Source organism: Helianthus annuus, chromosome 7 (genome assembly GCF_002127325.2).
Source record: "Helianthus annuus cultivar XRQ/B chromosome 7, HanXRQr2.0-SUNRISE, whole genome shotgun sequence".
Taxonomy (NCBI): domain Eukaryota; kingdom Viridiplantae; phylum Streptophyta; class Magnoliopsida; order Asterales; family Asteraceae; genus Helianthus; species Helianthus annuus.
The window spans coordinates 8,822,510-8,840,650 of record NC_035439.2 but is presented as its reverse complement, the minus strand read 5'-3'; the positions used below and the strand labels follow the sequence as shown (position 1 = coordinate 8,840,650).

The 18,141-nt window shown below is 34.4% G+C and overlaps 2 protein-coding genes across 2 annotated transcripts; one reads left to right on the top strand and one right to left on the bottom strand.

Annotated features, from left to right (window-relative positions):
* The first annotated feature begins 349 nt into the window (after nucleotides 1–349).
* Nucleotides 350–1,111, top strand: LOC110869396 (secreted RxLR effector protein 161-like). The gene has a single exon (XM_022118653.1). The coding sequence runs from the start codon at nucleotides 350–352 to the stop codon at nucleotides 1,109–1,111; it is 762 nt and encodes a 253-aa protein (XP_021974345.1).
* Nucleotides 1,112–10,798: 9,687 nt separating this feature from the next.
* On the bottom strand, nucleotides 10,799–13,646 carry LOC110869395 (protein HOTHEAD). Its single transcript, XM_022118652.2, has 4 exons — nucleotides 13,458–13,646; nucleotides 12,040–12,681; nucleotides 11,564–11,952; nucleotides 10,799–11,479 (listed from the first exon to the last, which is right to left on the bottom strand). Exons 1-4 carry the CDS (start codon nucleotides 13,540–13,542, stop codon nucleotides 10,868–10,870), a joined length of 1,728 nt encoding a protein of 575 aa, XP_021974344.2. The 5' UTR covers nucleotides 13,543–13,646; the 3' UTR covers nucleotides 10,799–10,867.
* Between the last annotated feature and the right edge of the window lie 4,495 nt (nucleotides 13,647–18,141).

Below are 18,141 nucleotides of genomic sequence, written 5' to 3'. Positions count from 1 at the left end.
TCTTTTGGCCATAACAGTCAAGAAAAACTGGATCATCAACCAACTCGACGTGAACAACGCGTTTCTACATGGAGATTTAGATGAGGAAGTTTACATGAAGATTCCGCAAGGATTTTCTAAAAAGAATGAAACCCGCGTTTTCAAATTAAGGAAATCTCTCTACGGGTTAAAACAAGCCTCAAGAAACTGGTAACAAAAATTTACTACATCTCTCATCAATATGGGTTTCAAACAATGCAAGTCCGACTAATCTCTCTTTACTCATAAACAAAAGAATAGCTTCGTTGCAGCCTTGATATATGTAGACGATATCATTATCGTTAGAAATAATCATGATCAAATACAAGCTATGAAGAACGAGCTTGATAAACAATTTAGCATCAAAGATCTAGGGGGTCTTAAATACTTTCTTGGCATCGAGGTAGTTCGTACTTCCGAAGGCCTTGTCTTGAGCCAAAGGAAGTATACCCTAGATATTCTCGAAGATTGCGGGCTACAAGGTTGCCGACCCAGCTCGTTTCCTATTGAACCGAACTTGAAACTTGATAAGGGAGAGACAGAACAAAAGATTGGCAACAGTTTGTACCGTCGGATGGTGGGACGCTTACTTTATTTGCAAGCTACCAGACCCGACATCACATATGCAGTTAATGTCTTGAGCCAGTTCGTTAGTGACCCGAGGCAAAACCATTTGAATGCTGCTCATCGTGTGCTCCGTTACCTTAAAGCTACGGTAGGACAAGGCATCCTTTTACCACGATCCGGAGGGTATAATCTCACGGCATACTGTGACTCCGACTGGCTCGGATGTCCTTTTACGAGACGGTCAAGAACAGGATACCTACTCCTCCTTGGAGGTGCTCCGGTCTCATGGAACACTAAGAGGCAATCGGTCGTTTCTCGTTCTTCCGCTGAAGCAGAATATCGTTCCATGGCCTCTACCGTCAGCGAAGTTCTATGGATGCGATGGCTTTTACAAGAGTTAGATATTCCACCCAAAGGTCCAACTCCTCTATTTTGTGATAACCAAGCCGCTAGACACATCGCCAATAATCCGGTCTTTCATGAAAGGACTAAACATGTGGAGATGGATTGTTATTTTTTTTCGTGAAAGATTTGAAGCTCAAGAAATTCGTCCACTCCATATCGATTCCAAATTGCAAATTGCTGACCTCTTCACAAAAGGCTTAGGTGCTCCTCAACTTAGTTTCCTACTTGGCAAGTTGGGTGTTATCAACCTACACACTCCAACTTGAGGGGGAGTATTAGGGACTAAAATATTCTACTTATGACTCTCCATAATTCCCTCCATAGATGGCTCCTTTTTACGTCCATATATATTGTTTCTTTATTTAGTCTTTTGTAATTTATCTATTTATTTTCCCTCTGTATTGTTTTGACATATGAACATGAATGATGAGAAAAACCCTTTAAACCATAAACTTGAATATGTCGCGCACTATAACCCGAGTCCTAGCCGCCGCCTAGAATCACCGTTAAACCCTAGATCTGCTGTAAGACCACCGTCACAGGCTATAATCATCTTCATCCACATCACACGAAACAAAATGGCAATTCAAATGGTTCAAATACTAATCATATTAAATATAAAATCCACAAAATCATTTAAAAAACTGAAAACCTCATAAAAAGATCACAAATATGTATTTTCAACCTTATGATTCCTATTTTAGAAACTGTTACTAATATAGCCAATACTAAAAGCTAAACTACACAGACGATATTTCACTGGGTTGTATTTAATTGTTTTAGAAAAGCAAGACACACAAAGGCAAAAGCTAGGCACACGCTGTACAAAATGTGTGTCCTTTTAGCGCTTTTTGTAGATGTGCGCCTCTGCACATCAGAGCACCTAGTGTATCTGTCGCTTTTTTTTCTTTTCTTTCTTTCAAATCTTGTGTTTTTTTTTATGAACCATTGTAAATGGACTATCATTAAATTCCAAATACATAACAAAAGACCAAGTTTGATGTGATTGCCACATGGAGTGCGACCCTTTGACCCCTACTAGTTTTATTTAGCTTATAGTGATATCATACGAAATTTAAAGTATTAACACATAATTAGCAATTAGCTCATCCTATTATGCATTTGATATTTACACGAAACCAAAAGGAGTTTATGTTAAGCTCTTACACGGGTTGAGTGGTGCAGAGTACACACTTGTATAACTTAACCCATCCTGGACCTGACGAATGGCAGAAGTCAGCCCCTTATAAGACGGAGGAGCTGCCGTGAAATTTAAAGGTCTAAATGGCGACATATAAAATTTTACCTGTTTGAATAAAGTATTTAGTAGATTCTGTTAATTAAGACCACACTATTGTCAACTTTGAAGCCATTTTAGCCATTAGAGATAATATCAACCGAATCGATCCGTTCGTAGTGAAGGGGTCAAAATGGTCAGGTCTTGTAACAATATGCAACTTAAAATGGTAGAAAAGGAAAAAATTGAATACAATATAAGCTTACCTTAGCTTTTGTAACACCCCGGAAACGGGTTTGGTAATCAAACTACGTTAATACTAAAAGACGGGTAAAGTAACGTAAGTGGTAAAATTAACCCGGTAAATATTAGGATCTGGATAAATAAAAATTGATGTTAATTAAAAAGAGGATAAATACTTTGAGAAAATAAAGTTTATAAGAGGCCCGAGTTAACGGGACTTAAAATAAAACGGGTTATAACCTTCCCCGAACCCACTAAGTTAACTAGGAATAACTAACCTAATTAATAGTATGTAGTAAAACAGTGAAAGAACTTGCAGTAATTAACCCATTTATAAAACCTTTAAACTTTGAGGGACTAAAAGTGGGCAATTGGAAACAAGTTTATAATTAAAACTTAAAAACACTAAAACATACACATATGTGTGTGTTTGGTCGATGTATACAGGAGAAGAAAGAGGGCTTCCCTTCAAGAACCCTAAACACAAGAAATTCAACTAAATCAAAGAGAAATCGAGCCAGGAAATTGGGGCTTTTAATAAAATCGTGATCACCAAGCTTAGGGGATCACAAGGTATTTTGAATTTTGATGTTTAGTGATATTTTGAATTTGTGATAAACATGCATGAACGAAATTCTTGTATGAATGTTGAATGTTATAGTGATATTGATGTGAGTATAAGTCTAGGAACAAACCCTAGATGCAAACTTGAAGAATTTTGCCATAAATTAGCGATTAGTCTACTAATCAAGTATGAACTTAGTGGGTTTTGTTGATTTGACGAAATTAATGTTGTATTGGTATTTATAAACATCATACTAACTCGTATGAATGAACTACTTGAACAAATTAGGGATTTTGTTAAGGGTTCATAAGTGATTAGAAGTGGGTTTTGACACAAGAGTTAAAACCATGGTTATGATGGTCAAAGTGTATATGTGCATACAATGACTAAAATTACATGTTGATTTATGGTTACTTGAGTTATGAAATAGATAACATGTTAGTTGATATGGCATCTCAAAAGATGGTGCTCACTAAGTGGTTGATAATATGCCTAAATTGAGTCTTGCAAACTTGTTAGTGCAGTCATATTGGTAAATTGGTGGTTTGACTTTTTTAAAAAGAGAAAAGGGTTAAACCGACTTATGATAAAGTTCAATAAGAATAGTGGTAAAAGATTCATAAGGTGTGAAGGTCATGATCTAGAATGACTAATCTAACCACCTTGTGAATGATAATGATAGTTGGACGCTTAACAATCTAGGTGGAAGCTTAGGGAGGAAGCGGGTCAAACAAATCAAGAAGGAAAAGAAAAGCACAGTTTGGATGCGAGGTAAGTGAAACTTACACCCCTTTGTAGAATATTTGTTTATTCTATAAGTACGAATACGATAAAGATAATATGGGAAATATCAATTTCCGACGAAATTGATGCGGGTCGGACTAATATAAATAATAAAAACCATGGTTTATGGTAAAAAGGGCAAAACGGTAAATTGATCATGAAATGACTAAGAAATTATGAGTTTTCAATAAGATTACCTTGTAGTGTAATCTAACATCAAGAAAAAGGGTAAAAATGGAAATTTGGTTAATTGTCGATTAATGTAAACCGAAGCTAAAAGGATACTCAAGGCGTAAGCCAAAATGGGATAAATAAGTAAGGAAAGGGATCTAATGAAAGAAAATCCAAAATGAATCAGATGGGCAAATTGGTAATTTAAAAAAACCATGTTTTGCTACATATGTAAAATTGTTTGGTCATACAGGCCAAACGGGTCGAATGGTGGTGATAACACCATTTGACAATATCGACTAATGTGGCTGCCAAGTCTTATGTTAATAGGAACGATTAGCAATTCGGATAATTGTGTCACCATGGAATATGTGAAAAATTAAAGCGAGGTATAAATCGTGTCTAATTGTTGACCCGGGCTAGGTACGTATATATAGACTTGTAGTTAAAAGTGCAATGATTGGTCAAATATTTAGTGAAAGTCCTTCATCGCAAAATGAAGGACTAAAACTGACCAAAAAGCCCTCGATGGGTCAACTGGGCAAACGACCCTTAAAGGTTGTTTAGAAACTTATATTAGGACTATGTAATCCTTACATGTGTATAAAAACTATACGCATAAAGTTTCAAGGGTTAAATGCCCTAAAACGCATCTTGCCGCAAAATGACATATCCGAGGGATAGAACTAGGAATAAATAGTCTATCACATTAAATCCACCACAATCATAGTTGTGGTGGAAGACTAATTAATATGGATGGGTGGAATTATGATGTATACAAGGAATGAGCATAATTTAAGTTTAAAAAGTGCATAAATACCCTTAATGGGTCAAAATGGAAGTATAAGCAAAAACGGGTTAAGAATGTGTATAAACTCGTTTTTAGAACCTTGTACAATAGGAAATAATTATAATAATATGTTTACAAAAAAGAAACAAAGGCGACAAACAAGTTTGTTAGATGAAATCACGAACGGGTCAAGAAGTGTCGTAAATGAATTTCAGGCCGAGAGCTTGAAATCTAAAATTTTGTGAAGTTAGATGTTGGATTTTTACTCCATAAGATGGAGAATTAAATTACGAACGCGTAGGAAAAAGAATCTCGTAAAACGGATCAATAACGAATAAGTTATGGTCGTTTCCGTAAAAACTGGTATTGCTGGAAAATGCAGGTCCCAGATCCAGACCTGCTGAAAAACGGTCTCCCCCGGGCCACGCGAGGGAGCAAGGTGGTGCCGGCGCGTGGCGCGACAGCACCCTGTTTCAGCGAAAAAAATTGTATTTTAATCAGTTTCGCTTCTCGGACTCGTTTAGACACGTTTTAAACTACGTATGACTAATTCAATTCATGTTTTATGAATTGTAGGTATAATTTACAGTACTGGAGGACGATCAAACTCAACGAAGAACCGAACACGATCAAGATACAGGCTTCCGCACATAGTTTCGTCGTCTTTGTAGATGACGAATTCATACATTATATGTTGTATTGTTTATATTGAGAAAAGTTTTAATTTAACCGTATTTTCAACACATTTGTAATCATAATAACAAGTTTATTTTCGTAATATATACGTAAACCTTTAGAATAATAGCAAGGGTGTTATAGCTTTAAACTTGGATACAACATCCTATCTCTTGAAAACTGTAATTCAAAGAAAAATTCTTATAAAAATTAAAATGTTTTAGTAATCATTTAAGTACATAGTATGTGAAAGATGAAGAGTGTGTGACTACTTTAAGATCACCTAAAAAATAAGAGCTTACAAAAAAAGGTCATTCGGTTCATTTGTTGGAAAGATGACCACCACATATAGGTGTCCAAATACTAACTATTCGTTTTTAAGCTTTATATTAACTCCGAGTATTATGGGTGTTTTATGTTTACCACTCTCTCAGCTCGACTTACCATTGGTACAATTGTATACCTGTAAAAATATTAACTATTAATATGAAAATTTAAAGAATTGTAAAACTAAAAAAGTAAAATAAAAAAGAAAATGAATTAATTTTAAATAAATCGTAGTTGGAAGGTTTTCTGATAACGATCTTGGTAGGGATCTGGTGAGCAATCAAAGTATGTAACAAATTTTTTTATTAATATTAAGTTAAATAGTTATCATAAAAAATATATATATATATAGATATATAACTAATTGTGAGAGCTGGGACCGCTAATCTCAAATTTGGACTGACATATCGTACCCAAACTATGTAAATAATCCCACTAAACCCAATTGAACCAGAGGGTTTAATAAGAAGAAAACGTACCAGATTATTTTGTTGGTCATCGCTTCTCCGGTTCATTTTAGCTTGAATGTCACGAACCACCTTCACCAGCCACCTCTAGCCACCATTATATATCATCTTGCAATCCTTAATAGAACACCAACCTTCACTTATGGACCCACGGTTCATACACCTCAATTCTGCCCCAAAACACTCATTGTCGTCATCTTGTTATCATTAGGAACTTCAAACCCTAAATTGACCAAAACAATGCAGTTCTTATTCATCAATTTCATAGAACAGGAGATCCGCTTCTTCAATTCAATAATAAAAAAAAACGCATCACTGAATTCAAAGTGCGGTTATAAAATACTATCTGGAGTATATGATAATATGAAGGATTCAAATATAAAATAATACCTAGAGTATACAATCTTCCCGATAGATAATAGGTGGATCAGATGATGATGATGATGAATCAATCTCCTGATTCTTCTAATAGTAATATGATTTTTGTACCTGAAGCAGGAACTTTTGTACCCAATACACCAAAATACTTATGATGAGAATGTAAGACAGTTTGTAAAACTTTCTGAATAAATTTAATACACAACACACGCAACATTGGAAACAAAACAATAGGTCTGAAACCTCGTAGATCTGAAAACCCAATACACCAAAATCCTATGATAAGGAACTTTTGATAAGGACCTTTTGTATCCAATACACCAAAATACCTATGATGAGAATGTAAGACAGTTTGTAAAACTTTCTGAATAAATTTAGTTCACATATACTAATTTCAAATCCTCAGATTCTAAACCACTTTTGTAAGTTAAACAAAAGCCATTTACATTATTACATATATACTTCAAATATTAATTTAAAAAGTAATCAGTTTAAACTAAGAATCAAGGAGATGAACACATTAAAGTTACCTTGACGGTGAAATCGTGAACAAATTTGGGGGATTGTTGAGATATCTTTGGAGTGAGAGAAGAACATGGGTGTCTGTAAAAAGAGGAAGAGTAGCCTTAATAAACAAAAATTCATTCAAACAAAGAACAAATCAATAACATAACAACCATCAGATCCGATAAAACATTAAAGACACAAATACAATCATAGGAAAGTAAGAATAAATACATTGACTTACCAGATGCTAATGAAATTGGAAGAGATGGTGGTGGATTTGCTTGATCGGCGGCGATCGAAATTAGGGTTTCTGGAATGTTAAGGATTGAATCAATAAATTGCATAGGTTGATGGATCACAATAGTTGAAGGAAGAAGAAAATGAATCAGAGAAGAAAGGAAAAAAAACCCTGATAATCTCGAAGCGTATGCGAGAAGAAGAAGAAGAATTGAAACAATGAACAGTTTCAAGCTTTAAATATGGATGGAACGTTGATGACCCGAATAGTGTATCCGGATCCCGCGTCGGGTTTCACTCAAGGGAAATCAAGGGAACGGAAAATTGGCGGGAAAATGAGGTTTAGAGGCCCTAGATGGGGGACATATGTCCCCTAGGTATGGCTTTTATTAGGTTAAGAAGATTAACTAATTTTGGTGTTAGTACTCAAAGTTGTTACAAAATTGAAACTATAAAACCTAATTCTATTAAAAAAAAGTTAATACCCAAAAATGAAACTAACTATGAACCATAAGGTCCATCTGTGTAATTAACTCTAAAAAATTAACTTCTCTTTCTTTTATCAAAGCAACCCAACCAACAAACTTTTCACACCCATTAATAACCCAACCTAAACCAACTTGTATATAGCAAGTTTAATAAAAAAACAAATCAATAAGATGATAGACACACGAACGCCATATAAAATATTAATAGAAAATAACAACCTAGGTTGAAATGACAACATGGGTTGCAACTAAGTGCTCAACTAACCTGATCACCAATTTAGGTTGCCTTAGGGGCTGTTTGTTTACCTCTTAATGAAGGTCTAAATGGTTTAGACCTCTTACTGGTTAAGCACTTAATGGTTCAGACTGTTTGTTTCACAAGCAAATGTCTGAATGGTTCAGACATTTGCCTCTTAACGGTTAAGATTTATACAGAGTCTGAATGGTTAAGACCTCTAATCTGAATTAGTCAGACATTTGCCTCTAAACGGTTAAGCATTATACAGGCTCTTAATGGTTCAGACCTTTTACTGATTTAGCACTTAGTAGTTCAGATCTCTTACTGATTCAACACTTAACAATTCAGATGTTGCCAAACAGCTCCTTAGGCTATGTTCATTAGTGACTCAACCAAACCTTTTATTAAAAAATCTAATATCTTTTTCTTCCACCTATACAATCTATCCTTACACAATTTTTAACATACATTCACAACTCATCCCAGCCTGGATTGCAACTAAATGCTCCACCAACATCACCAATTTAGGTTGTCTTATATTATCCCCATTGGTGACATTGTCCCAACCTAGGTTGTCAAAATAATAAAAATAAAATGGAAAATTCAATTAAATCCACCAACCTGGTCGAAGGAACGACCTAGGTTGTGACATCCATGTTCACACTTTACCTGCCACATGTCCACAAGAGATTGGATGGTATATTTATTTATATTTCATTTTTTTTCTTTCTAACATACTTATAAATATAATTAGATTATCTTTAATAACTTATAAAATTTAACTGTTTTTAAAAAATCTAAAACCACAGTTTTGTTTATTTATTTTTTTTTTTTTTTGTGAACATACAGATATAAAATTTATAAAAATTGATATGTTATTTTAATTGTTTTTTATCTAACATTATTTTATATGCCACATGTCAACATTCTATTGTTTTGTTAGATTTTTTGATAAATTTTCTTTTTTTATTTTTAATAACTTTCTGTATTTAAAATAATAAAGTTTAAAATATAAACATTTTTATTGTTTATAATAATTTTTATGGAATAAATTATAACCTAAGCCATATTTATTTAATAAAAAATGGTTTAGGTTGGGTTGTTAATGAGTGTGAAAGGTTGGGTTGAGTTGTGGTCATGTGGTGTGTAGGTGGAAGAGAGAGAAATTAATTTTTTATTAAAAGTTGGGTTGGGTTGGGTTGGGTTGTGAATGTGGATAGTGTTAGGTTATGTCCATTTGTGACCCAATCAAACCTTTTATTGAAAAAATCTATTATCTTTTTTTCCACCTATACAACCGAACCCTACACAATTTTTAACATACATTCACAACCCATCCCAACCTAAAAATATATGTTTTTGAACGAACTCTGATTTTAATAAAATTTATATTGGGATGTTCAAAAAAAATTAAGAAATACCTTGTATTTAGTTTTTTTTTTTTTTAAGTTTGAATATTATAAGTTATTTGAGTAATTAAATTATTGAGTGAATTAGTTTGGATTTCAACCAATTATACTATGACTATAGCATGAAGACTACACAAGTTTGGGTTGCAACCTAGGTTGCTCCACCAATCTAGTTACCAACTTAGGTTCGTGTGAATATCTTTTGTTTTAAATTTTTTTAATTACTTAAACTTTTGTCTTATTGATGACTAACCCAACTCTAGACTAACCCAACTCTAGATCAGCAATTGACATAGGCTTAAAATTTTATTTAGTTTTTTCAAATACTATTTTTCTTGTCTTATTAGGTAGCAACCCAACCTTGGGTCATCAATGTGTGAATGTGGGTGGTCTCATAACGGTCCAGATTGACACCATACACATAAAATGTCCCCCAACGCAAGACATGGGCCAACTCTCTAGTTATTATTAAAACATGGGTAGTAGTTTAAAGGGTAAAGTTATCTTACAAAGTTTTCTAAATCTAAGACGTTTACAAAGGCATTATGGATGACAAAATATAACTCAATATCGAGTAAAATAGAACATAATGCCGAAAAATATAATACAATGTCGAGAAAAAAAAAAGACACAACGAGTCACAAGTAAAACACAATTACGCAAACATAGAAACTACACAATGTTAAATAAAAAGACACCGTGATATAAACAAAAATTATAAAATCTACAAGCTATAAATCAAATAGTGAAAACCTAAAATCTCATATTGTAGAGTTCGTTGAGACGGTTTCAATGCCACTTGAATGAGGTCAATTGGAATCCGTTTGATACCCTTCGCACGACTTCTTATTTTTAAAAGACTTTATATTTGGTTTTAACCCTATCTAATTATAACTTTTAAGCAAATTACAAGTATAACATCCTCTTCTTTAATTGAATTTTCCTGGGTATTTAGCATTTATCACTTTTACTTATTTTTTTTATTTACATTTGACTCCAATTTTTTGGTTCATTACATCATCCTATATTGAAAAGTGATGCAAAACATACATTGGAACACAATTCAACAGGCAGTAGCATGATCTTTTTTATGTTGCCTAAATACGATATTACCTTTTTGAAGTGTAACATGGTCTGTTTTATGTTTACCCCCTTTTGAATTATGTTTCGATGTATGTGTATATGCAATAAACATAAACTAGTAACAAAAACATATATGACATGCAAACCAACAAATATACAGAAAAGATAAAACAATTAATAGGATAAATGTAAGTATTTACAAAACCCTGAACTAATTAATCAACAAATTTTAAATAGAAATTCAAAGCAACAAACAGTTTTACTGAATCTTCAATATGTTCAGTTGTTTGCAATTCTCTCATGCAACATTTTAACTCCCATGTACCTTCCAAGCATCATCACGGTAGCTTGAGGATTAGTTCCGGGAGAATAATCAAAAGTTGACCCGTCAATGACCCGAAGAGAGTCAACACCTATAACCCTATAATCATGATCTACCACTTGGCCAACTTGACATCCTCCATGGTAATGCCATATAGTTGTCACGGTATCTCTACAAAATTGTTCTAAAGATCTCGAAGCATTAGCATGTTTAGGCAACAAATTAACGGGCGAATTAGCAGTCATGTTTAGAAGACTAGAGACTGGGAGGTGATTGTATCGGAATCTTGAAAATGATCTTGATTCAATGACCCTCTCGATGATTCTGATCCCTTCCACACATTTTTCTAAGTCTCCGGGATCTTTAAAGTAATTAAAGGTGACCGCAGGGTTGTCATTAGGGTTTGTGGACCGAAGCTCAAGATGTCCTCTTGAGAGCGGGCCCATGATCTTTTCCAATATAAATCCGCCCACGAAAGCACTTCGTGGGAGGAACCTCATTGCTTCTATTGCCCTATTTAACGCTTCTGGTGTTCTTTGTTTTGGGGGCGAAGTCGCGAGTTGTCCAATCTGTAAAGTGTAAACAAAATTCGGTTAAAGATACATAACATAATGTCCTATAATAGGGCTTAGTATAAGTTTTACAAGGTGTACCTTTGGAGATAACAACCCAAAATCTCTAGTTTTGGTTTGACTAGCAAAGTTTGCGCCACTCGCGCCCTCTATATAGATCCCATTGTGAGTAATACCGACAACTTCGATGAGAGACACCTCAACGGGCCTAGGAGAGGGGACGAAAACAGCATTCATCGGGTTATCAGACATCCCTTGGCCCACTAAAGGCATGTTCAAAACCACAGATATATTATGGGCCTCAAGATGCTTCTCTGGGCCTAGCCCACTCAACATTAGTAGTTGTGGACTTCCTAGTGCCCCAGAACAAACTATGACTTCATTTGTTGACCCTTTTCTCAAGTAAGCCCAATGGTTCAACCCATTTGCATCACTAAAGATCACCCCATTGGCTGTTGGCTTTATTTTTCCTACACAAAAAAAAAACACCAAAAAAAGTTATAAATACAACCTTTAATGCATTATGTACAACAAAGTTTATGGTTAAGATGACATACCCTCTGTTGTGAATAATATTTTTTGAACAGGCCCATGTAAGAAAACAGTGAGCCCATTAGCATTTGCATAATAAAGCAAGTCAGCAGAACTATGCCTGCGCCCGTATCCATCAAAAATAGTCCCCCCAACTTTTGTACCGTACAAGTGGTCAAGGGTGTAACCGTTATACGGCCGTATACCAATCTCCAACAAACTGTTTCTAACCGCCAACTGCCACTGTCTCAACGGTGGATGAAACGCCACACGCCTCTCGACCCACCGGTACGACTCGTTTACCAACTTGGCATCCCATCCCGCATTGGCGATGAATTCGGACCCAGCCCGTGAGTAGAATCCCGCGTTCAGGGAGCTTCCGCCTCCAAGAACGCGGGCCCTGGCATTGATGACGCCGTCCTCGGAGACAAACCGTTGGGAAGGGGATTTTGGGGAGAGATCGGACAGGGCAGCTCCGAATGCGGATAAGTGGGTGATGTTTGGGTTACCGAACGGGGAGCCACCCCGTTCGAGGAGGAGTACCGAGGAGGTTCGAGAGAGGGTGGCGGCTAATGCGCAGCCGGCGGTGCCGCCACCGACAATGATGTAATCGTAGTATGACACCATTGGTGCTGTTGTGGCTTGGTGCAAGAAACTGAAGCCTCGATCTTTGAGTGAAAACACAATTCATCACATAAGTAAAAAAGCAAGTTAGTTATATAAGCAAACATGCATTTTTATTGTAAGACATATACATAACTAAATATCAACAGATGAAATGAAAATTTGTACAATACATCAAAGTAGATGTTGCACATTTTGTTTTGTTTTTTTTTTTTTTTTGGTATTTTACGCATCCTTTTTTTTTTACAAAAATTCAGTTACTTTATTTCCGATATAACAATTTATATCTGAATATAAAAAAAAAAAAAACAAAACTGTTTATTTAGATTTCCTTTTCTAAACATTAAGGTTACATTTATACTATGAGAAAAAGCTTTTAAAAAATGTATTAAATTTATTTCGCTATCTCAATAACGAATTAAACTTTTCCATATTTCGGCCAATAAAAACTTCTGGGATCAGCAAAGGAGTTTGATAAAAAAAAAAACACATTACAAAATAAATAAATAAATAAATAATCCTAGTTTTAGCATCCACATGTATAATATATTTTTAAAATTCTTATTACATATAACTTCTCTAAGACTTATTTAGTCTAGAATTCAGATTTAAATATAGTTTATATGATGCTTTTAACGAGTTGATGTTTCCTAATAAAAGATCAAGTGCAACCATACTTCTTTAAAGTCTAGATTTAAGATTTAAAATACAGTTTGTATGATGCTTTGAACAAATTGATGTTTCCTAATAAAAGATCAGGTGCAACTATACCATACTTCTTTAAAAAGAATAAAAAATAAAAATAAAAATAAAAAAATACCTCGGCGGGCACGGCAACAAACATGAAGGAGAAGCAATGTAGAGATAGCAGCAACAATCTTTTTCCACCACCCTAAACAATCCATATCTACTCTCTGTGTGTGTGTTTAGTGTGTGTTTTTTAGTGTGTATAAAAATGATTTTGTGAGGGCACAACAGAATGATGCAATTAAGAATAAGGTTTTTATGGAGGCCAAATTCAAGAATCTTAAAAGGTTGACAACAAAAAATAAAGTACAAAGATTTCCTGTTTTTTTATCTTTATATGTAGTTCAACCATAACACATCCATATGCATATTTAGCAACACTCCTAATATTTTTGTGTTTAATCAGATAATTCTTAGGAAAATCCAAGAAATGTGACACTACAAACCTTTTTACTGATAGATATCATGCCTCATTTCCTTACCTGCACTTGTATTTCACTATTTCACATATGTCACATAAATAATGACACAATTACATTTTTGTTGGTTTAATTGTAACACTCGTTGAGACGCGTAGATGAATCGAGTAGTTTGGAGACTCACGAAAGTATTGTTATTATTATAAAAAAAAAAAAAAACAGCTTAAAAGAAACATATGGGTCTATTAGCAATTGATTACTAACAATAATTTTTCTTCAAAATATGTTGGTAAGGATTGAAGTTAGCCAAGTACAAGTAAGATTACAACAATTACAAAGGTGAAGTAACTACGGGAAGTTTGAAGTGGATGAAAAGAAAGTAAAAAGAAACGACAAAAATTGAGTAAAAAGAACAAAATGAAAATTAAGAGTTTAAATAATAAATACAATAAAGTGTAAACGGGAAAAACTAAAAGTTAGAGGGTTTAAATGCTAGTTATAGCAAAGTGTAAGGGTAAATAACAAAATTTGAAAAAAAAAATTTATTAAAGTTAAGGGATATTGTCAAACAATAAAGTGCAAAAGGAAAAACTCTTAAATAGTAATTGTAATAAAATAAAAATTAAAAAAGAAAAACTTATTAAAACTTAGAAGCTAAGCATGTCATTAATAAAGTTGAGAGAATAAAAATAAGTGATATTTACAAGATAGGCTTTTAATATATTTATAATTATAGTTATAATATATTTAGGGTCCTAATAAATCCACATAGTATCATCTTATTCTAACATGGTTGATACGGACCGTATAAAGTTATACGGCCCGTATAGAATAAAGTGAACCGACAAAGGTTGTTGGTATCATCTTATTCTAACATGGTTGATACGGACCGTATAAGGTTATACGGCCCGTATAGAATAAAGTGAACCGACAAAGGTTGTGCCAGCAGCCTTTGTCAGTTCACTTTATTCTATACGGGCCGTATAACCTTATACGACCCGTATCAACCATGTTAGAATAAGATGATAGTGTGGTCGTATATATATTATACGACGATTTTATACGGGTCGTATATACTTATACGACCCGTATACAATGATTTTCGTTTTTTTATTGTTTTATTACTATTTGACGCGACGTATTATTCCTCGATTCACGTGCGAGTAGACGTAAGATTCTCCGATTCGATGTTATAGTCCTCGATTCTCGTGTGAGTTATGTGATTAGACGTTAGATTCCTCGATATTCGTGCGAGTTATTTGATTCGACGCTAGATTCCTCGATTCGCGTGTTAATCATTTGAAACGATGTAATATTCCGTAAAATTCTCTATATAAACGACACTAATTTCATTCATTTTCATTCAACTTCTATTCGTTTCTTTTATTTTTCTCTGTATTCAAATTATTTACGCTATAATGTCGGGTTGGGGTGACTTTTTTAATGTGTTTGATAACGAGGCGAATCAGGGAGTTATGATAACAATTAAGATAACAAAGCAGACATGTTTGATCTGAATGCTCCGTTCGATCCCATTCTTGCGTCTGATGCAGGTCAGGATACTTGGGGTTTGGATGCCTTTCAGCCTAATTATGCTGGTTATTATCCATCGCAACACCCGGTTAATTTTGAAGCTCCTCCTGTTAGTGTTGGATCGTGTAACACCCCGAAAACGGGTTTGGTAATCAAACCACGTTAATACTAAAAGATGGGTAAAGTACCGTTAGTGGCAAAATTTACCCGGTGAATATTAAGATTTCTAAACAATTAGATCTAATGTTAAATAAAAAGGGGTGAATGAATGTTTATGAGAAAATAAAGTTATGAGAGGCCCGAGTTTACGGGACTTAGAATGAAACGGGTTATAACCCCGGAACCTACTAAGTTAACTAGGGATAATTAACCTAGTTATTCATGTGTGATCAAGTGAATGAATAAAGATCAAGATTTTAACCCTCTTTATAAACCTTCTAAATATGAGGGACTAAAAGTGGGCAAACTAGGAAATGTTTTAATTAAAACAATAATAAAAATCAAAACACACACACACCCATGTGTGTGTGAGTTCGATCGACCAGAAGCAAGAGGAGGGGGTTCCAAAACCCTAGTTTAACAAAATCAACAAATTGAAGCTTGATTCAAGGCCAAATCGATGCATGAATACGCAGAAACGATCATCTAGTCATGGGGGTCATAAGGTATGTCATAAAACCTAGATTGGTTAAAGTTGAAATTTGTGACAAGTAGGTTACTTGCGAATAAATTGATGGATTATGATCCAAAGATGAAATTAGATGTTTATGTATGCCTAATTTCGTTAGTTATGACAAAATTATGAAGAATTTGATATAATATTGCTTGTAAGTGATTAACAAGTAAACTAGGAAGTGGGTTTTGACTAAATAGTGAAGATGATGATATATTTGTGCTAAAAATCATCATAATTGATACTTGAAGTGAGATACTTGAACAAATTATAAGTTTGAGTGAAAACTCATGCATAACTTGAAGTGGGTTTTTGTATGTTATTATGGAAGTGGTAATTTCGTTCATATAAATAGATGTATGAAATCGTGTTATATACTAGTTCATATGAAGAACTTGATGATATAAGGTGTAAGGATGAATGCTAGTGATATGATGAACGGGTCTCACTTATAGATGAGAACCCTTAGTTCTTGCGAAATGAATGAATAAATTAGGCTTGATAATCGATTGAACTAATTAAAGTGATTGAAATGTGATAAACTTGGTTAGAACTTTGGTTAAACCGGTGGCCTAAAGATAACGCCTACCGGGTAATTAAAGAATGCTAAAACTAGTTGATGAACTCGAATATGCAATTAGCGTACTAATGGGCATTTGACTTTTAAAAAGTCAAACTGACCTACGATGTGATGAATGATAATTAGATATAGAAATGCGTAAGGTGGAATAATCGTACTAAGTCATGATTAAACTAACCACCTTGTGAATGATGAATAATAGTTGGCACTTAACAAGCTAGGTGAAGCTTGGGGACAAAGCGGGTCAAACAAATCAAGTACGAGACGAAAAGCGTAAACCAGATGAGAGGTAAGTAACGCTTACACCCTTTTTGTAAGATATGCATTTAATTCTCTCTTACAATTACGGCAAAGGTTGTATTCGAAATTTGGTTCCGACACGAAGTGGTACAGGTCGGGATATATCAAAAATGCGAAATAGACATTTGGTCATAGATGACAAATGTCAAATGAACCTTTGAATGGCCACTTTGTAAGTAGGCCGAAATGAATAAAAACAAATGGAAATTGGTGATTTCGTCATGTATAAATGGATATGGGTTGAAGTTTAAAACGACACCAATTGGCATAAGCCATGTTGGGTTAACGTGTACGACACAGATTTAAAAAGTCGTAACTAAATGGTAAGGAATCCGAAATGACTTACGTAATAAAATGGTAAATAAATACCATTGGAATATAAGCGTAAAATGTTTGGTCGTTTAGACTAAACGGGTCAAATGGCAATATTAATACCATTTGATAAATCACGACAATAAGCACTTGTCAAGTCTTATGCTTACAGGAAAAAGCGGCTTACGAATTAGAGTTGCTATGAAATGGCAAAGTGTTGAAGCAAAGTATTAAAACGGGTCAATAGACTGACCCGAGCCATGTACGCAAATATAAGGATGTAGTTAGATGTGATATTTTGGTCAACTATTAGCGAAAGTCCTTCGTTACAAAAAGAAAGACTAAAATTGACCAAAAAGCCCTTGAGGGGTAAATTGGGCAAACAACCTTTAAGAGTTGTTTAGAGTTAAGCGTTTTGTTAAATTGATTCCTTGGGATACATATAAAAATGGGGATAGGATGTAAACTAATAGAAACGTGATTTAAAGCTTGCAAATGTTGAATACCCTTAACGGGTCAAAACAATTATATATGCAAAATAGGTTAAGATTGCATAAGAAACCCGTGACTTGAACCTAATATAATAGGATATATCGAAAATATAAAGATCATGAGAAATTGGGATCAAACAAACATGTTTGTTTGATATAAACGTGAACGGGTTAAAATTTGGTAAAAAGGTAACGAGTCGAAGGATTAGAAGTCTCAAAATTTATTATGTTGGATGTTTGATTTTAACTCCATATGATGGAGAATTAAATTACGGACGCGTAGGAAAAAGAATCTGGTAAAACGGATTAAAATCGATAGAGTTATGCTCGTTTCCGTGAAATCGGGTCATGCTGGGAATATGCGGCAACAATTTAAGCAACATGCTGTGAAAAAGGGGGCTAGGCGTCACGCGACGCCCCTAGGCGTCATGCGACGCCCCCTAATTCCG

Excerpts from the sequence above, each read along its gene's own strand:
- LOC110869396 (XM_022118653.1), top strand. The coding sequence starts at position 350 with ATGAAGAACGAGCTTGATAAACAATTTAGCATCAAAGATCTAGGGGGT.
- LOC110869395 (XM_022118652.2), bottom strand. The coding sequence starts at position 13,542 with ATGGATTGTTTAGGGTGGTGGAAAAAGATTGTTGCTGCTATCTCTACA. Across the intron at positions 12,682-13,457 it reads TTGTTGCCGTGCCCGCCGAG|ATCGAGGCTTCAGTTTCTTG; the intron begins GTATTTTTTTAT and ends TTTCACTCAAAG. Across the intron at positions 11,953-12,039 it reads AATATTATTCACAACAGAGG|GAAAAATAAAGCCAACAGCC; the intron begins GTATGTCATCTT and ends TTTTTTGTGTAG.